At 36.9% G+C, this 22,158-nt stretch overlaps 1 protein-coding gene across 3 annotated transcripts; it reads left to right on the top strand.

Moving 5' to 3' along the window:
• The first annotated feature begins 12,541 nt into the window (after positions 1-12,541).
• On the top strand, positions 12,542-22,155 carry LOC120001932 (isopentenyl phosphate kinase). Of its 3 annotated transcripts, XM_038850453.1 has the most exons (12): positions 12,547-13,200; positions 13,470-13,700; positions 13,973-14,070; positions 17,993-18,035; positions 19,527-19,588; positions 19,718-19,774; positions 20,797-20,832; positions 20,910-20,987; positions 21,331-21,397; positions 21,494-21,556; positions 21,638-21,741; positions 21,824-22,155. In XM_038850453.1, the coding sequence occupies exons 1-12, from the start codon at positions 13,125-13,127 to the stop codon at positions 21,920-21,922; spliced, it is 1,014 nt and encodes a 337-aa protein (XP_038706381.1). In that variant the 5' UTR covers positions 12,547-13,124; the 3' UTR covers positions 21,923-22,155. The 3 variants fall into 3 exon arrangements, with proteins under 3 accessions (XP_038706382.1, XP_038706383.1, XP_038706381.1); XM_038850454.1 differs by lacking the exons at positions 13,973-14,070; positions 17,993-18,035 and having other exon boundaries at positions 12,542-13,200; XM_038850455.1 differs by lacking the exons at positions 17,993-18,035; positions 19,527-19,588; positions 19,718-19,774 and having other exon boundaries at positions 12,542-13,200.
• The last annotated feature ends 3 nt before the right edge of the window (positions 22,156-22,158 follow it).

Genomic DNA, 22,158 nt, shown 5'->3' with positions numbered 1-22,158 from the left:
CTGTGTCCTTGACTGAGTATAGAATTTCTGAATAAACTTAGCAGAAAGTTGATCCCAAGAAGTGATAGAATTTGGTGGCAAAGTCTTGAACCAGATCTTAGCACCTTCCTTAAGAGAAAAAGGAAATAGCTTCAACCGTATGAACTCTTCAGATATGCCCTGAATTTTTTGAGTGCCACAAATCTCCAGAAAATTATCAATGTGATCACTAGCATCTTGATTTTCCGCTCCTGAGAATGATGGGAGCATGTTAATCACATGGCATTTAAGCTCATAAGAGAGATTTGGCGGAATGGTTGGTAATACGATGCAAGATTGTCTAGTAGAGAATTGTGGCATAGAGTAGTCCATTATGGTGACAGGAGCATTTGCATTGTTGGCATTATTGCCAACTTCTTCACGATTTTCAGCCATGCTCGCTTGTTCAGAATGTTCCCCCAAATTTTTGTCACTAGACGAACTAGAGCAGGATGTAGGAGAAATAGAACGAGTGGAAGATTTCTCCTCAAGAAGATCCTTGTCTCTCTTGTTCCTTCGTGCACGTTCCAAGTCTAGATCAACAGGAAGAATTTCTGTATCTTGAGAACGCCTTCCTTGCATGAACTACAAACAAGAAAGAAAAGTATAAGGATCACTAATTATCAAGTAATAAAGAGCTAAACTAAGTATGTAAGTATCTATGTATATAAACACGAATGGATCAAATATAAGCAACCATCCCCGGCAACGGCGCCATAAACTTGTTGGGTCTAAATTAACCTTACTAGCAAGTGTACTAGTCGGCGACTACAGCACAATGATAAGCAAGGGTCGAATCCACAGGGACGGTGTTATGTTTAATCCAAATGTATATTTGCATGTATATATGGACAATGCAATCAAAAGTAAAATTCAACTCAAGATTGTTTGGTTTGGTAATTCAACTAAAACAAGCAAAGAGCAAAGTGTTTTTGGTATTTTCTTAGAATTAGGATGCAACTAATGCAAATGAGATGATTTAACAAATATGAGATGAACACCAAGGCTTCGGAATCCCCCTTGGGAAATGACTTGGAATGACATAAATTTACACACATATTTGCTAATTCGGGCATAACGAATCCGTACCTAAGTCGGTTTTAGCGCACCTAGGCCAAATCTCCCTAAAATCGATTACTAGCCATCTTATTGGTCTAGGTCGGATATTCCTAAATACATTCTAGCCATCTTATTGGTCTAAACATGCATAGGAATTCATGGAGTTCTATGGAGATTAGGATTCATACAAATTGTCACCTAATTAAAGGGAGACACATTCATAATCAAGTGTTTCAAGAAGCATAATCTACTTGACATATTATTGTCTAAGCAAATTCTCCAAACAATTTCATCCAAAAACCTAAAGTGTTGGCCAAACACCACAAGCATGAATAAATTGCAATCAAACATAGAAACACAAGATTTATACCCAAATCAACTCATATGTATGTAAATCAAGTCATAAACAAAGTCATCAAACCCAAGGCTTCAACCTAGCCTTGGCACAAGAGATTTAGTTACACATAATGAGAGAAAAACACAAAAGGAGAGATGAGAAAATCATGAATAAACCCAATGAGTAGATCCAAGTTGAGCTGAAGAATCTCTCCTCCTAGCTCCAAGAATCGCCTTCCCCCTCTGGTTTCGCTCCCCAGAAAATCAGTTCTAGGTCTCCAGTCGCCCGCAGCTCGGACAAATCGCGACTTAAAACACCCCAGAAAATTGCTTTTCACGCCTAGGCGCGTTGTTTTCACGCCTAGGCACACCACGCCTAGGCACACGCCTAGGCGCACGCCTAGGCGTGATCCTAGGCGTGCACAACTTAAAATTCAAGTCCAACTCTCTGGACTGGGCGTGCAGGAGTGATCCTGGGCGTGCACAATTTGTGCGCCTAGGCGCGTTACCCCTAGGCACATGATTCAAATGACCATAACTTCTCCATATGACCTCCGATTTGCATGATTTTAGATTCTACGGAAAGCTTGAGATGTCTAGTTTCCAATGCCTTTTGTTGCGCTCAATTCCAATAATGTAACAGAAAGTTATGACTATTGGAACACACGAAGGTCGGTGGACATTTTCTTCAATTCAGCCCTTTTTCCGTCGCTTTTCATCCAAACCGCAATCAACCTATCAAAATACAAATCAACACATAAATACACTCATTATTTATCAAAAGAAAGCTTAAGAGGGTGATATTTCTACCAAAAATAATAGGTATTATCATACCTATCAAGCCCGGAACCGCAATGAGGTGCATTTTTTGGGTGGCAAACGCAATGCCAAATGGGCACAATAATCTCCACTTTTCACCCACGTCTACATTGTTTCCTCATGTTTATTTACAAAGATGCAAGTCAAGTGAGTTGTTCCATATACTTTGACTCTTATAACTTCTTCTACATCCTCCACTTCGCCCATGTGTGAACCGATGTTTTGGTTTTCTTTGTCTCTAGGATTGTCATTCGCTCCCAATCGAGTGGTTCAGTCAAATTGGAACCCCTATCAAACAAAATAACCAATTTATAGTTTTATACTTGTAGAGGTACTCTTTATCTCATCATTCGAGTTTATTTTTATTTCAATACTTTCAGACCTAAAAACCTTTGTTGATACATTGTTCAATTTTCTTACTATTTTATACTACTTGACAAACGATGAATAAAATGGATTGGTCATTATTTACTCAAAATCCCATTTTTTTACTTAGATTTCTTGCTAGCTTTTTCAGACAATATCCTTGTAATCATGAATGTAATAAATTTTTTTATTTCTCTACAGAATCCTAATTTTGAATGATATTTTTGTATTTATCTGGAAGAGTTTTGGCTTTATTTATTTTAGTAGAATAGTTGATGTCAGAATTTGGATCAAATGACGTATTATCACATTCAAAAGCATGACCCTGGTGTTGTTCTTCTTATACGTTTCTTTGATGTAGGAAAAGAGATGACTACTACATTCACTACACACTAAAGTGTACCATATGTAACTTAGATGTAGGACATTCTATTCTACTCACTCCAAGTGAGCCCAAAAATAATTGAAAGAAGAAACAACCACACTTCCTATTCATCCTTGGTGTGCGCCAAATCAAGCTTAATCGAAGGATTTGATCACAGTCTGTATGCAATATGATAGGCAATCTCTGTCTTCTATTGTTTCTATTAGTCGTGATTTTCGTATTTGAGATCGATTGACGGATAATGGAAGGATTCAATCGGTTCTACAAGTATATTTGAACGCAATCTCAGGCCAAGGCTATGTTAGTCGTTATTCGAGATTTGAAAGTGATGTAGGAAAATCAAGAGAGGGATTATGTGAGAAAAAATAGGTCAATCAAGAGAGAGAAAGACTTCATTTTTTATTTTTAATTAAAAACTAATTAAATGTACACTACTATTTAACACTTCGAAAAAAATTACAACTCAAATATGTCAAGTCATCACTTAACGATCGTGTTGTCTTTACCATTAGTGATGACGGTCAAACGTGTCCAACGATTTTTTGTGTAGTTTATGAATATTGAGTGGAGATTCTACGAGTCGTCAAAATTGAGTTGGCGATATGTAATTTGGCCAACCTTTAATGAGGTATTTGATCTTTACCCCCAAATCGCAGTGTACATGATCAAATCATCATCATTAAATTATCATGATTCATAATCATCAATCACAAAATACACAATTCTTACAACAGTTAGAGCACTCACATTGGAGTGTGTAAACAGATTTAACTGTATAGAATTTGTCAAAATGATAGCTGCAATGGTATCTGGATAGTATCTCAAAAATTCAGATTGGCCAAGCTTGATCTCTGATCCAAAACTAAATTTGTAAACATAAAATATCAATAAAACCATCCTTGATTCTTTGTATTTCTATGTGGAGTACACTTTTTTTCATCCCATTTTCACTCTACTGTTGTTCCTTTTTTTTTAGTTTCTTAGTTAAAATCAAGTTTAAGAGATAAGACTTCATTTTACTTGTATATGATCTTTTTTAATTTCGATTTTCTCATGCTATTATTTTCTATCATATATCTATTCATTTCTTATTTTTATTTTATTACTAGATTTTTTATTTTTTATTTTATATGATATTTCAAAATGGTGCCATTTTATTAATTAAATATTTATTTATAATTATATTAATTATTTTTTCTAAAAGCAATATATAAATTATAATTTATTTCGTTAATATTTTATTTTAAATTAAATAATAGTTTAATACAATAGAGATTTAGAAAAAGATTATGATGAGTAGTTGTTGAATCAAAAGTCTGTAAATTGTCAAAAAAAATAATATTCGAGTATATAAAATATAAGAATCTGTTAAGAGATACCAATTCGATTGGTCTTAATAATCATTAATAAATTAATAAGGGTAAGTATCACAAAAACCCCTCTACTTTTCAAAACGGCTCAACTGAGCCCTTTGACTTTTTTTTGTCTCAACCGAGCATTTCTACTTTGAAGAATGGGCCACGTTAGCCCCTAATGGTAATTGAGGTTAGTTTTTACTGATATAAACAAACAAAAATAAATTGCAATTTCAATTTTCGAAAGGGCGAACAATATATAAACAAACAAAAATAAATATATAAATAAAAAGGGGGAACGGTGAAAAAAATTTGCAATTTCAATTTTCGATATCCCGTAGGGAAGACTATAGGGATTCTCTAAAGACACTCACCATATTTACTATATAAACCCACTCTATTCTTTCCTACCTCTCTCTGCCCGTACAAAGACAGTCAATCACGAAGACAAACACAAGACTCGATAATGACAAGACAGTGATTATGAGAGAAAGACTAAGGAGAGAGAATTATTGAGACTCGACACACACTCTTTACTGTTATTCTTCCTTAAAGCACGTGCCATAAACTTTCATCCTCCCTAGAGACGAACTTTCACAAGATCCATGTTCCATTTCATGCGTTACCTATATACACATATACATATACATATACATATACATATATATATATATATACAAATAGGAAAATGACGAAAAAAAATATTAAAACCAACTTTTTTATTACTATTAATTATTTCACTTAAACAAATAATTAAGTTAGATTCACAATTATAATATTTAATTGTTCGTTGTTATAACGTGCATTTATATATATATATATATATATATATATATATATATATATATATATATGTATATATATGCATGCAAAGAGAGATAGTGTTTGTCCACGTGATTTGTATACAGAGATTGTAAGAAAGTTAATATAATCTGATTGAATTTCCGATTTTTCCCTTTTTTATGTGAGGTAAAATTAAATAACACAAAAGTTTTGAATATTTAAAACAAATTTATTCAAATATATTGACACATTACATTTCTAATCTTCCAACACAATGGTTTCAGAATGAAACCTAGGACGAATATACTGCATGTACGCATGAATTCACTCCTCATACGGGGTAGCCCATGCAGTTGCGCAATCATGTTTGAAGTGAACCCATTGAGGCATAATGGGAGGCATCGGATAACCCTCTGTCAATGCAACCTGGAGGTAGTGATTATTATTTACGTACCCGATAGCGATAGCAACATGTTGATACGACGGTGGTGGAGTAGATTGAAGTGGAAAATACGTGAAGCTCTGTGCAGCACATTGAACTTAGAAGCAATCAAGAGACCCATGTCTGGCATAGTCATCCAATGCTCAATCAGTGCTCCTCTATCTAATGCAAAGAAGTTCAGTGAGTTGTAAACACGAGTCCACTGGTCATCACCGCCAAATATTGCAACATACTGTATCCTGAATATATGCAACTCTTCTATTAAGTTATACCGGATAGTTGCCCATGCATTTTCGTGAAGACCAAGATAGACAACTATTGCCCTAAAGCCGCAATTTCCATCAGGTTTTACGTCTTGTTCATGCATAATGTAAGGATGAAGTATAGGTGGAAACTGACGAACATAGGCATGTACAGAGTAGTTGTAAGTAGAGGAGCAACTGTGTCTCGCTGGTTCCTGAAACTGGAAAATATCTGGCTCAACAAACTCAAATGTAGCCATATTAGCACAAGTGGATATGTCTTCCCTAGTCTTCAAGTCAGGGCCTCCAAACGAATAACTATGTCTGCTTGGTTCCCGAGAATGAGGGGAATCAGACTCAACGAACACTAATGCAGACGGATTAGCACGAGTATTTGATGCAACTTTTTTCTTCGAGGAGAGGTGTCCACGAGTGTTTGTCTTAACAACAGGTTCATGAATTAAAGTTGTTGATGGTGTGATGATCTCCCTCAACTTCCTTAAAAGACTGAATTTTCCATGCCTTGTTTGCTGCTTAAACTGTTTCGTGAACACTTGTAGATCGACCACACTATCGATGTCATCGTCTTGCAGAGACACACACGGTGATAGGTAAAGTTTCCTCCAAAAATTATCTATGGAATTAATTGGTATGGGCCGGCTATCGTTCAAATATATTGCTTGCTCATGCGCACATGGTAGTCCATAGCTCGTACGAATTTGGCATCCGCATTTGTAGGAAACTTCTCCGGCATTCTTAGATCGCTCAAATTCCTTCAAAATCAGATCCAATGCGTGGATTGAAACGAAACCACATAATTCCTAGAAGTGCGGTATATTGAATCGATGTTGGACGATAGTTTTGCTCTGCTCAATACTCGCTTTGATAGCTATGTCTTGTGATTGGATAACGTGATGAATAAATGACAGTGATGTCACCAAATCTGACTGTGATGACTCCAAGTATCATTTCAACTTGGCATGTTGGCTCTCGACTCTATTAGCTGTTTGGTTTCCAAAATGCAGATATTTGTTGGTTCATGCGGATACAAACATCTCCTTATACGGTGTCAACCATACATCCATAAGATAATTAATAACACGTGGAAAGTTTTGAAACACTACCTCAAGGTCCGCCAAATTGCACACATACGCATTCTCAGTTTCAGATTCCAGCAACTTAGTCCACATTTTGTAGAATGCATTCCAAGTTTCGTTGTCTGTTATTGATGACCTGCATTTGCTCAAAATACTCCTATAGATGTGCCATCTACAAAGTAATTTCTTAGCATCAGAAAATACCTGGGCAGATGCATTCATCAAGGCCAACTCTCTGTCGGTGACAATAACTCATGAATCAGTACATCCATTGTTGACTGCAGACACCTTAAAGCCCAAGTATAATTGAACATTTTTTCTGAGTGCAGGAACATAAATGCTATGCAAAATGTCATATTAGTTGCAGTCACGCCGACAATCTCAAGGAGAGGCATCCTGTACCTGTTTGTTTTATATGTTGTGTCCATCAATAACACGTGCGGGAATGCACGTCATCGCTCTAATGATCCTGGATGTGCGAAGAATAAATCTTCAAGTTCATTGGTTACAACATTTGTTCGACTCTCGAAAATGTATCATTCACGTTGTAGGAATGACATGACAAGTTGCATCTGGGTTTTACCGGCTTTCTCCGCGGTTTGAAATTTCTGGCGTGCATTATATACCGTCTTAATGGTAAACACGTTGTTCGGATTCTGCTTCTTCAACGATGTCAAAATATCTCGTGGCTTCACATTTTTTATAGACAAATGTACCATCAACTGGGTTTCGCTTTCAAAGAGCTGACCGGGGTATGGATGTCCCTCCATATATGTTGTAGGGGCATGATTATGTGTTCCACATACCACCCTTACCATCCAGTCATCACCTGTTCGCATTTTCACCCCTTTCAATCTAAAAGGACAATCAATTTTTTTTGTGCCTATAACCTTTGTGGAGGTTTTCTTACTTCTGTACATGCCATCGCGATCACATTGGAACAATAGTCTAGGACTCTTCCCGATTAGACTAGTCTCTGACCTTTTAATGACAATGATATATCATAAACTGCGTCCGGTATTTTGAATCCAATCAATAAGAGATTGACGCGAATTGAATACCTAAAAATGTATTAATTCTGTTAGAAATTAACAATTTTTACAAATTGTCATAATAAAACATATATTAATTGAGTTAAATATCATACCATGTCGGTGGAAAATTCGTCCACATTTTCGTCCACATTTTCATCAATATTTTCGTCCAAATTTTCGTCTTCTTGTTTTATTTCATGCCCAAGAATATCATCCTGAGAACAATAGACATTCACTTGAGCATCAGCAATCAATGAAAAAAATTTCCTAATACAATTAAAAAGTTGTATATTTACTTGATCACTTGAACCACTGGACTATCGCAGATCATTGGCCCAAATCCTCAATTGATCCAAATTCATATCTTCTGTTGGTATGTATATTGCCAAGAACAACCATGTATATGTATATATATATTAATGGTGTTAACCTTGAGCTTGTTGATGGAACTAAAGAATTACAACTTTTACAGATAATATATTCTCTGCAAATAAATAGTTACACCATTTTACAGAGAATATATTCTCTGCAACTAAAGAGTTACATCATTTTACAAAGAATATATTCTCTGCAAATAAGATATATAACACAGGATAAGACAAGACATGAGCATGCTTATCACTAGGCTAGGTAAAAACCCAAGATTTTTATAAAATTCAATAATAAATTCGAAACAAGACCCGAAGGCTTAAATATGTTTTGGAAACCCTAATCCAACTAAATTAAAATAGAATTAAAATAAAAGATGTGAAAAAGTAAACTCCGAGCTTTGACTGCAAATATGAGGCCCTAAACGAACTTGAATGGTCAAAATTCATCGAATGTCTACGCCAGGAGGCATGGAGTATGATTTCTGTCGTCGTTCCGCTTCGGACAAGGTATGGTTCGCCCGAAATGGAGCTCGTCAACAATTACTAAAATACCGGCTACGTCCTTTTTAAATGACGATTATGTTCTTTTTGTATTTTAAACTTCTTCATCTCGAATTTTATGCAGAGCCGACTAGTACGACTCCGACAGCGTAATTTAATGAGTGAATGTAAACACACCCTAACGATGTTCGAATTAATACTCATCAATTATTATTTTATGACTCATTAATTAGTCATTAAATTGATCACAATTTTTGCGAAAATTTTGAAGATGTGTGACTCTTACGTATCTATCATAGGTGCTAGAGTGGGTCTAAATGAGAGCCCCACACTTTATGCATTGTACAAACACAGAATATATACACATTGTCACACGTATATAGTATATACACATGGGCTAAATGAGGGCCTCACACTTTATGCATTGTACACACATAGAATATATACACACTGTCACACGTATATAGTATATATACATATACACATGGGCTAAATGAGGGCCCCACACTTTATGCATTGTACACACACATAATATATCACTTTCACACGTATATAGTATGGAAATTGATAAATAAACCCCCCTATTTTAAACCCCCTCCCCTAGGTTGTCACTACTTGTCATGTCATGTCTCCTCTTTTATTTATTTTTATTTTTTTAGTATATGTCATGTCTCATCATGTCTCATCTCACATACATACACACATATATATAGATATATACATATATATATATATATACACATATACATATACATATAGGGCAGAGAATATATATATACATTTATTAATTTAAATGCTTTGATTAAGATTTTCTCGTTTGGTTTTTTTTAATTATTATTTTTCTTTTTAATTTTTGTGTAAAGAAAAGAGAAATTATATTTTTTTGATATTAATTTCATAATTTTGTAAGACATAGACAATAATTTATTCAAGTACATGAATAAAAGTTTCAGATGAAGATTTGATGAATCCATATGAGTGCATGTACGCATCTAATCGTTCCGCATATGGAGTCGCCCATGCAACTGTACAAGTATGCCTACAGTGAACCCATTCGGGTGTGATGAGAGGCATTGGATAATTCCTTATGCTGTTGGATGAAAATTTGATGAATCCATATGCTGTTGGATTGTTACAAGTGTTGGTGGCTACCTTTTTCTTTGTGGACGGACGCCCTCTAGTGTTGGTCTTCACAGCCGATTCACGAAGAGAAGTTGATGAAGGTCTGAATATTTCCCTCAATTTCCTTAGCCAACTGACTTTTACATGTCTTGGCTGCTGCTTGAAATGTTCTGTGAACATTTGTACATCAGCGTTACAGTCAATGTCATCCTCTTCAATCGACTGACATTGCATTAGATCAAGCTTTCTCCAAAATTTATCAATGGCATCAAGTGGTACAGTATGACCTTCGCTCACGTACATGGCTTGTTCGTGAGCACACGGTAGTCCATAGCTCCTACGAAGGTGACATCCGCATTTGTAAGCAATCTGTCCAACATCTTTTGATCGCTCAAACTCAATCAACATCAAATTCAACGCCTCGATTGAAACAAAACCACATAAATCCCGAAGGTGCGGTATATTAAATCGGTGTTGGATGATGGTTTGACTTCTCTCAATGTTAGCTTTGATAGCTATGTCCTGAGACAAGATAACCTGATGAATCCATGGCATGGATCTCTCCAAGTCTGACTGTGATGAGCACAAATATCTTTTCAGCTTGGCATGCTGACTCTCGACCCTATTAGTTGCGTGGTTCCCGAAATGCAGATATCTGTCTGTCCAGGCAAATACAAACATCTCTTTATATGGTGTCAGCCACACATCTTTCAGATATTTCATCACTATCGGGAACTTCTGTAAGACTCTTGAAGGCGTGCCATATTACTCATGTACGCGTTTTCATTTTCATACTCGATCACCGTAGTTCACATGCGGTAAAATGCATTCCAAACTCTATTGTCTTGCATTGATGGCTTGCATTTGGTTAAAAAACTTTGATAGATATGCCATCTACAGAGTAGTTTCGAAGCCTCTGGAAATACCTGAGCATAGGCTTTCATCAGCCCCAACTCTCTATCAGTAACGATAACTCGTGGGCTAGTGCATCCATGCGTAGCAGATCGCAAACATTCCAAAGCCTAAGTATAATTGGGCTCTTTTTCTGAGTGTAAATATGCGAACGCTATGCAAAAATTCTGACTAGTTGAGGTAACACCAACAATTTCCAAGGAGAGGCAACCCATACCTGTTGGTCTGATATGTCTCATCCATCAACAATATGTATGGGAATGCACGCAATCGATCTAGCGAGCCAGGATGTGCGAATCTTCGAGCTCATTGGTTGCATGGTTTGCTCGATAATCGAAAAAGTATTCTTGATCGTTGAGGAATGAGAACACAACTTGCATTTGTGATTGACCCGATCTCTCAGAGGTCCTGTGCATCTTGCGTGCATTATATATGGTTCTGATGGTGCTCACGTTGTTCGGATCTCGCTTTTTCAACTCCGCCAATATGTCCCGTGACTTGGCATTTTATGCAGACATGTCAGCCATAATTTGAATTTCATATTCAGAAAGCCGACCGGGGTATGAATGTCCCTCCATATATAATGCAGGATCATGATTATGCTCCGCACACACCACCTCCAACATCCAATCATCGTCTAGCTTCATTTTCCTCCCTCTCAATTTGAACGGACATTCTATTTTTTTGGTGCCAGTCTGTTTCGTTGATGGTTTCTTGCTCTGGTAATTGCCACCGCGATCACATTTGAATTGTAATCTGTGTTTTTTGCCGAACCCACCAATATCTGATCTATAAATGATGATGATATATCCCAATTTGTGTCCAGTTTGTTGAACCCACTCGATCATCAATTGTCGCGATTTGAACACCTGATTAGTTTCAAATTCACATCTATCGTTAACTTTGATATTATCGACCATCTCGTCCGCATGTTCATCTTCTTGCTTTATTTCGGCTGAGATAAAATCACCCTACGAACAATATAATTTACACTGAGTATTTACAAAAAAACAACAATATAATTTACATCAGTATATGTATTTACCTGTTTACTTGAACAACTTGATAAGTGGTAGTCGAAAATATCACTAAAGTAATCCATATCCACAATACGTTCACTCTCTTTTTATCTCAAAAATAGACTACTTTAAGACTCTCTCTCGTTTTTCTCTCACACACTACTACTATCTCTTGCAGCTTCTTCAAATACTCTGCGAACTCTTCTCAATTTATAGACATATATGTGTACACATGTACAGACAGAGAATATATTCTCTGTACTATACAGAGAATATATTCTCAGCCCTATACAAAGAATATATTCTCTGTCTAGATTCTCTGTCCTATACAGAGAATATATTCTCTATCCTATACAGAGAATATATTACGACAGAGAATATACAATGGATACCCATATATAATTGATAGATAGATATAATTGAAAAGTTATATATATATGTGTGTGTGTGTTAGCATGACATGACAAAAAGGGGGTCTAAGATAGGGGGTTAAAGTAGGGGGTTTTAATAGTGCTTGGCTGTATATACAAACATATATGTGTACACATGTACAGACAGAGAATATATTCTATATACTATACAGAGAATATATTATAATAGAGAATATACAATGGATACCCATATACAATTGATAGATAGATATAATTGAAAAGTTATATATATATACACACACAGTAGGTCTCCTATGCGCGGACCTGTAATTGGCAAACTATGCGGGCTATCGACTCAAGCCGTTGGATTAATTGAAGGGCTTAGATTAACATAGATAATAAATAAATAAATAAACCAAAAATTTAAATTGGTATCAAATTAAGACTAGTGCGAAGTTAATGGGCTGTTGTGTGACTTTTGTCTACTTTCTCTTTCTCTCTCTTTCGTTTTTCTTTTTCTGTCATCATTTTTTTGTGTTTTGGTGGGCAATCGGCGTCGCTTAGCACCGTTGAAATTGAAATGAAAGATTAAAAAGACAGTAAATCTTTTGACAAAATTGATTAAAGATCTAAGGTAGGGGTTGAAAGTAGAGGGTTTGAATAGTGTTTCTTATATAGTATATATAATGATACACATAAACATTGATTGATTTGACCCACTCAAAGTTTTGTTGAGACTTGATGTTTGTGTAATCATAGGTGTTAGGGTGTGTTTTTTAGCAACACCCAAGACTATAGAGTTGAGTCATGAGTGAAGTTAAAACACAGACAGTACAATCCAGTACAGTGCAGAACGCAACAGAAAAAGACCAGAAACTCCAAGGACTTGCAAATGGAGGCTATTAACGAGACCACCGTCGCCGTCCTCCCCAGTCAGAGTAAACCGATCCGTTGCATCGTAAAACTTGGTGTGTCATCTTCCCTTTTCTCTCTTAACTCATCCGAGATGTATCGTTTGTTCCATCGGGGAGTACCCGATTCTTCATTTAGCTTACTAGGTTATTGTAAATATGATGATATGGGTATCTTTTCAAATTTGTAGACTTCTGCAACTCAGTGTCTGTTGACCCCTGAGTTATAGTTTTTGGGATTGTTGAAAATCCTTCTCGATCGGTATATATGACACATAAATCCGTTTAGTTTCTTTAATAAAATCACCACATGCCTTTTGATATAGGGGGAGCAGCGATTACCTGTAAAAACGAACTAGAGAATATAAATGAAGACAGTCTTGAGCTAGTTGCATCACATTTGAGGCAAGCAATGAATATTGGGTCTTGCTCTGAGAAAGTTGTTAGCTTGGATTGGAGCAAGAGACCTGGAATTTCAGAGGTTTCCTGCAATGTTGATGATTTCAAAGATCAATTCACGGAGGACCCTCGCAGTTTTGTTGTTGTTCACGGGGCAGGTTAATTCAAACTTCTCACATTTAATTTAAATTTGTGTTAGTGGGATGATACTTATCTCTACGTAGCAGCATCAAGGATTGATGAAACATAAACAATACAAAATAATTTTTTCGTGAGTAGGTAGAGAAGTGTTACTTAAGTTCTGCATTTAATTTACTGAGAGGTGAATTTAGTGTTTTTGTGTTCTTCATGGTAGTATTTTATAGTCATCTTTTACTGTTATAGTTTACCATACATATGCAGTGCTCAAGCTGTCATGCGCTGGCTTCAGGTTCGTTTGGGCATTTTCAAGCTAGCAAATCAGGGGTCCATAAAGGAGGATTGAACCAGCCCCTTGTCAAGGCTGGTTTTGTTGCCACTCGGATTTCTGTAAGATTTTATTGTCCTATGCAAATCATTTTCCTGCCTTATCATCTTTAGATTTTCAGAAACTATAAGAAATCTCACTACCACTTATAGTAATCAACAGTTTAGGAATAATGCTGGCTGAGGTTACTCTGCATTGAAACCAAATAACCTCAGCATGGAAAGCGATTTTGTTTTTTAAAATAACTTATTAATTTGTAGTAATTATCACATCATGCATTAATTTAAATAGACAGTGTAGCAAGTATCATATAGATGCCCATCTATAAGTATTTAAGTTTTTGGGTTGTAGGCTGCTATAATGTGTTGGTTTTGAGCTGTATGTAGTTGTGTTTGATTTGAGCCTGTGAAAATAGTGCCAAAGCATGCAGGCGTCACAGCCTTTAGGCCTGCAGCAGGCGTGTGGATTCCTTATTTGTGTGAACTTAACAACCAACTTCCTACAATCGCCCATTATTTAAATATTTAATGGAACTGGTCATGTGAATTGTGATTACTCAAAGTAAATGATAGGGATTCTTAAACAAGGATTCTCAGATATCTTCAATGTCGAGTACTTCTAATGATTTCATGAATTCATGAAATCATTCTACTATGGAACTTATCAAAAAACTTTTAAAATGGTATCACGATACAGAGTCTGGCCACAATGGGCCCAATTCTGGTGAGACATGACAACATTGAGATATTTTTTTTCCTACTTTGATTGTGTATGGGGGTTGGTTTGGGGCTGGTTCAGACTGGGCCCATGACACAATGCACCTTTCCCATGTAGACCTCTCTCCTGAGATTGGTCCACCCAATTGTAAGTTCGGCTCTTGCTGTCAGATTTTCGGTTGCTTCCAATTCAGGTGCAGCCTCATAGCAACAGCTAGATTTGTGGCTTAATTGTAGATAGCAGAAAAGAAAAGAAGTGTATGAAGAAGTTAGTCATCTAGAGCACTGATAAGGAGTACTGATCACATATGATCATAGTAGAGAGTCTATTGGTTATAAATTTTTGTAAATGAATGTTTTTTTTATTTCTCATCATGGCTCAAGAAACTCTCCTCCTTTGGCTCAGGAAAGATATAGTTAACTATGAGAATATGCCATGTATATATGTCTCACTGGTAGGCATGTGTTCAAATATAATCCATTTATCAATATCCACTGTCAAGAGTCTGAAATGATTTTACATGTGTGAGAATGGCGGCCGATGCAAAGGCCTCATAAAGCTACAGGTTTCGCTACAGGTTTCTTTAATGCCTAAATCTCCTTGAGGTGTTCATCTGCTTTAGAATGGTGAATTTATTTCGAAGTTGGGGTTTTCATTGTTCTTGATAGGGATTTGATCTTGTGTTCTTTATTAAATTTGAGGTAAACTTGCCACATTCCTTAGGTATTTTCTCTGCTATTCTTGCAAATCAATGCTAGAGAAAGTGGCTCCATACTATTACTTCGAGTATGGTATTGGCTATTTAAAAGTAACTCATTTACAATTTGCTTTAAGTTGGTGTGGATAATATTTGGGCTAGTATAAAGCATCCTATACATAAACTTAGTATCATGATAATGATAATGATTAAGTTGGTGGGTGAGGTAGTATCATTATCATGAGTAGTGGACGGGACATAGTCAAGGTCACGGGTGTAGTGGAGAGGATATGGAGTAAGACCAAATGGAGAAAAGGGAGGAACATGTTCAACGGAGGAGGACGATGGAGACGGAGCCATCATAAACTCATACATGTGACGCCGATCCCAGAAGGCCATGTTAGTAGCAATATGATTGTCAACAAGAAGAAGACTCTCCAATTCAGCCAGAAACCACTCATATGCTAGTAAAACTACTGAATGGATCAGTCATCCTTACGGGCAGCAGCAGCCTGAGTGAGAAGTGAATGCTAATGAGCCCCATTGCGCTCAACAAAACGAGAGGTAAGAGACCTCCAAACAACATGTGTTGATCGAGTAACCAAATTAGGGTGGAGAGCAGGGTCAAGAGACTCAATCAGATAACTAGAAACCCGAGCATCCCGAAGATGCCAAGCGGCCAGAACAGCATCAGATCCCTTGGCAGGTGGACCCTCCATGAGGTACGATAATAACTCGTGGCCGAACAAGGCATCACGAACCGTGGCACTCCAAGTGGGCCAGTCACTGGTTGTCTGGCTGAGGTGAGCCAGAAATTTATCGAAGTGGGAAGAAAATCCCTCGGAATCTCAGGGGTGTACAAATCAATGGCAGTCAATGATGATGATGAAAGGGCTGGGGTAATAGTCGAGGTCGACAAAGATTGAGTGGAGGAGGAACCGGACCTCGTCAAAGGAGGATAATCATCACCCAGGGTTGTTATAATCCCAAAGAACACAATCAGATGAAGAAAGCATATGAACACAATCAAATGAAGCAAGCCAATGCACAAAATAGACCAAACCAATGAGACCAGATGGTGCAGTACTGCGTTAGGTAGAGAAATAGTGGGCGAAGGTGGCTCGTGGCACAACTGGCATGTGTGGACTTGAGCGAGAGACTGGGCAGAGAGAGGAGATCGCGACTGCTGGAGGCATGTGACTGGAGAGGCCTTGAGGTTGCTGGAGAGGAGAGGAGAGGAGAGGAGAGAAGGGAGGTGCGGCGAGGGAGCAGGAAAGAAACTGTGCAGTAGCGTAGCAAGAAGGAGAGTTTGCTGTAGGTAAAGGGGGCTACGTCGAGAAAAAAAAATCTAACCTAGCTATGATACCATGTGAAGAGTGATAAAACTATATGGTGAATTATAAAGGTATGGTTACAAGGTATTATCTACATGAAATTATAAACATGAAAAGACTAGTCTATTGTATTTTCTTGGTATTGAGATTGCTCCTTCTGATCATGGCATTATGTTGTCTCAGCAGAAGTATCTCTTTGACATCCTTAGTCTTGCAGCTCTCTCAGATACTCGCAGTGTTGGCAACCCTCTTGAGCTTAATGTGAAGCTCTGTTCGACTGATGGTCAACCTCTTCTTGATTCGACTCGCTACAGACAGATTGTTGGTCAGCTTGTTTACCTATGCTTCGCTCGTCCAGATATTGCGCATGTTGTTAGTAGTGTAAGTCATTTTATGTCTGCTCCTAGCTCAATTCACTATGGTGCTCTCCTCAGGTTTCTCAGGTATCTTAGTGGGACTATGACTCGGTCTCTGTTCTTATATTCATCTTCACCCCTAACTCTTCAGGCCTACTTAGATTCTGATTGGGCAGGTGATCCTACTTCTCGCTGATCTATTATAGGTTATTGTGTGTTTCTTGGTGACACTCTCATCTCTTGGCGTAGCAAGAAACAGAATGTGGTCTCTCTTTCGAGTATTGAGGCAGAGTATCGAGCTATGGCCACTACAGCTAAGGAGATTGTTCATCTCAAACGTCTCCTTAGTCAATTGGGTGGCCACATCTCCAGGGCGACCCCGATGCATTGTGACAACTAGAGGGCAATCCATATTGCCAGTAATCCGGTTTTTCACTAGAGAACGAAACACATTGAGATTGATTGTCATTTTGTTCGAGTGCAGTTTCTGTTAGATGTTCTCTCCCTGCCTTTCATTTATTCTACTGAGCATCTGGCAAACTTCTTCACAAAGTCACACACAGTTTCTTGTCATCAACTTCTCATTGGCAAACTCTCGGTGTTTGATCCACCTTGAGTTTGAGAGGGGGTTGTTAGAGATGTATTTTGTGTGTAGTAGACTATTAGTAGACCAGAGGATATACTAGTCTTCTCATGTTTTTACTCTCCTGTATATAATACCTTGTAAGTTGTAACCCTACCTTTACAATTCAATAGACAGTTTTATCACTCTTAACAAATCTAATACAAGCTAAAGAGAAATTCTCTGTTATTTTTTTTATTGTATTTCAGTTCTCTTAAATAATTTTCATTCTTCTTCTTTTTCCTTTGTCTGTTTCAGGTTACAACGCTTAATCTTGAAATTGTTCGAGCACTAGCCAGAGGTAGAAACCTCTTTATCAACCGCCAATTGTGATGAATATGTTCCATCATTTCTATAACTTCTCCCTGATAAAGTTAAAACGAACTCTATCGTGCAAAGCAGAAGCCCCGAAAAAGGTTTTCAAAAAATGGGTGATCAAAAGATCGAATCACTATACGTATCTTGGTGGTCGTTACTTTTGGTGGTCTTTCTTTTTGGCTGACTCCTCTTCTTGTTCTATTGATCAAACCAACCCTACAGAATTTTTTCTAAAAATGTGACTCACTTGGGCCAAGGGTCATGAAAGAGGTTGACCCCCATCCCCCTTTTCACTATGTATGGCCAATGAACTCCTCGCTTTAGTCTATTCTTTTCTGTCTTTGGTCTTGGGTCAAATACTTAGATTAGTACATATGCATTTGATAGAGAGGATCAAGTGGCAAAAGAGAGCCCACATGGTAGGCTCCATTGTAGTTTTTGAATATAATTTATATGGAAATCCAAGATTGTCAAGATTATGGCTGCTTATTTTTTCTGTTGTTGTTTTTGCAAATATGTATATTGCTCTAAAAAATCTTGCTCTACTAATTTACTTTTCACATCTACTAACTAGTTTTGCCCTAAAGCTGTTTCAAGCTTTTCTGAAAGAATGATTTTATAGAGATTTTTGTTTTCATATAATTCATCACGTTAATCTTTGGCTGTATTGGCATTTTGTTCGGTGCAAGTTTTCTCCCTCTCCAGTACGCTGAGAAGATTTGCAAAATAGTTATTTGATTGCCTTGGTTTCAAAACTTTTTCGTGCCTATCGCCACGTCTTGGGCTGAACAAAATATTTTGCTGACAGAATTTAGAATATTTACTTTTCAGCATCATTTGACATTTTTGTGTTGGAAAAACTTATGAAGCTCACAAACTTTGAGGAACTTAGCATTGTCTACTGAGTTCTTAGTGCTTCGATCCGACCAAAGTTTTTGGTTTACATTTCACTTCTTGAGCTGGTTATCACTTATCAGGCTCATTTTAGATATGAATTGCCTTTTCACTGGTTTGAGGCTGGGCCATGGATCAGTCAGTCTCAAAGACTTGTTTCTTTGTACTACTTGCTGTTGTCTGGTTAGGTACTGCTATTTTTTTTTATGAATTTATGAATATTTACTTTTCAGCATCATTTGACATTTATGTGTTTGGAAAACTTATGAAGTTCAAAAACTTTGAGGAACTTACATTGTCTACTGAGTTTTTAGTGGTTTCATTCATCTGACCAAAAATTTTTGTTTACATTTCACTTCTTGAACTGGTTTATTGGTTATCACTTATCAGCATCATTTTACATATGAATTGCCTTTTCACTGGTTTGAGGCTGGGCTGTGGCTCAGTCGGTCTCAAATACTTCTGGTTCTTTGTACTACTTGCTGTTGTCTGGCTATGTACTGCTATTTTTATCTCGTCTGTAAACTCTGTTAAAAGCGGATCAAAATAACTCCATATAAGTTTTGTGCTTTCCTTGCAGAGGGTATTCCTTCTATTGGAATGTCTCCATTTCCATGTGGTTGGTCAACCAGACACAGAAATGTCAGATGCATCTAGAGTGAAATCTCATTTTTCGATAAAACATTAACTAAATTTTAATTACTGGATTTCTCCCTATATCCCAGGGGGACTATGGTTTCCATCTAATCTTGGACTCTTATTTTTCCTCAGATTGCCTCAGCTGATTTGTCAGCAGTTGCTAAGGCGGTTGATTGTGGATTTGTACCTGTAAGTTAGAGTTCTTCATTTGCTAATGATAGTAAGAAGCTGAGCTAGGAATTTTTATCTTCCATGTTTTATTGTATGGGCAAAATCATAATTTTTATCACTATTACAAGGAAGGAATGTTGGTTTTGATAAACAGTCGTGCAATAGCCATCTTAGATAGTAGAAGTAGATGACAGTTGCAGAGATGGAGTGTGTAAATTTGAAAATTTTCCCGAACAAATGTTATCTCTTGTAGTTATGTTTTTTTCCACTTCATAAATTGCAATTTAAGCAATCCCAGTCAATTCATTCTTTGAGCCAAATTTAGTAAAGTTCGGGAACATATGATTTTTTTGAGTAAAAGGTGATACTTTTTTGTATATTTAGCATAGGTAGCAGGATAATTGCAACTCAAATTGGTGATAGTAAAGACCGTTGCAGTGCTAGAGAGAAGTCATGCTATGCTGTGCCTGTTTCTAGGATTTTAGTTCTTGCGGCCTTGATATTTGTGCTCTTTTAAGAAGAGAAATGCCTAGTATGACTAGACTGTCATGATCAGGAATCATTCTTGGATGTCTTCTGCTAAAACCAACATATTCAATACTTACAGAGAGCTTTGAGATTTTGTTTGCGCATACTAGAATTTTAAGATGTGATCCCATTATCATCCAAGCTTTATCCCAAAGATTTTAAGATATGGTATGCTATTATTTGGTTTTCCCTCAGTTTGATTGTTTTGTGCACGCGCGTGTGCACATATTGATCTGAATCATACAAAATGAAACGAAATTTTAATGTGTGAAACCCTCTACGAGAGATAGTTGATTTAAACCTAGCAATATGTTATTTCTCATTTTATTTTGAAGAACCAAGGTTTTTATAGAATTTTCATAAACAAAATTTGAACACACGTCATGGTTATATGTTGTTCTGTAAAAGGAAAAGAAACATCATTTCTTTCTGTTTTACTTTATTTTCCTTAGACAATCCCGCATTCTTATGTGGATGTAATCTAATGTGGTATTGTTTCATTTGTCTTTTAGGTTTTGCATGGAGATGCAGTACTTGATGAATTACAGGTTTGGCCTTTCCAATTAAATGCGGATGGCCTTTTTGTTATTGGGACTGGATTCTTATGCTTATAACTAATAATCAGGGATGCACAATATTGAGCGGAGATGTCATCATACGTCATCTTGCTGCTTCTATGAAGCCTGAATTTGTTGTCTTCCTTGTATCCTTTTTCCAAGCATATTTCTTTGTAACCATGCTTCCCGATCTTAAGACATAATTTTGTGATTTGGGTCACACATCATTCTTCTGTTTGTTCCTCCAGTCAAAGTCAGATGACTTTATAGTTTTTCCTATCCTTACATTATTTTTCAAAATTTTAATCTTTGAAACCTATATATTACAGACACCTCTTACTTTTCTGGGATTTGTTCAATTTCATCAACTTGGTTTCATAAAGCCAATGCGTAATGTCGTGTAGAACTCATTTCTAGTGTGGTTCTTCATGTTGTAAATGTCAAGCTATGTATTTTTTTTGCATGTTTTCTGTTTAACCTGGAACAAAGACAGATGTTTTCGGTGTTTATGACCGTCCACCTGCAGAACCTAATGCAGTACTCTTGAAGGAGATAGGTGAGAACTCAATTGTAAACTCTATATCTCATACCTAGTCTTCAACAAATTGGTTTATGATCAACTATATGGTTAGGGACTAACTTTTAACAACAGCTGTGTGCGAGGATGGTAGCTGGTCTGTTGTGCAACCAGCACTTGAGAACATGAATAAGCAAGGTTTGTATCGCATATGCCAGCTTTGACGATTTATTTGATTTGTAGAACATTTAGAATTAAACTAAATTTCACTTGCAACAGTTGAAATAACTGTGGCAGCCCATGACACAACTGGTGGAATGGTGACCAAGATATCAGAAGCTGCAATGATCGCGAAACTTGGAATAGACGTTTATATCGTGAAGGTAACAATTTCTCAGCAAAGCAGTTTGTTTATTTTTTTCTGCCCCCATAGATGTTGAGAACTTTTTCTTCTCTGAAGTACAGGCAGCAACAAGCCATGCATTGAGGGCCTTAAGTGGAGAAGTGAGAGGCACTATTCCTGATGACTGGCTTGGAACTGTCATCCGATTTGCAAGGTATTAGTTTGGAGCATCCATGCTTTATTACAAGAAGGGGTGCCACTCCACATTTTGTTGTACGGTAATTCATTCGAGCCAGCATCATCAAAATTAAGAAGAAAGGTGGATTCACTGATGCAATGCTATGCTGCAGATTCTCCTTTGTTGTAGACGCTTTGAATCCAGAACTACACTTTCAGTGTTTAATAATGTCAAGCTGAGGATCACTTCTACATGCATTTAAGTTAATTTTGAGAATCT

This window comes from Tripterygium wilfordii, chromosome 7 (genome assembly GCF_013401445.1).
Source record: "Tripterygium wilfordii isolate XIE 37 chromosome 7, ASM1340144v1, whole genome shotgun sequence".
Classification (NCBI taxonomy): domain Eukaryota; kingdom Viridiplantae; phylum Streptophyta; class Magnoliopsida; order Celastrales; family Celastraceae; genus Tripterygium; species Tripterygium wilfordii.
This window is presented reverse-complemented; position numbering and strand designations above follow the sequence as displayed.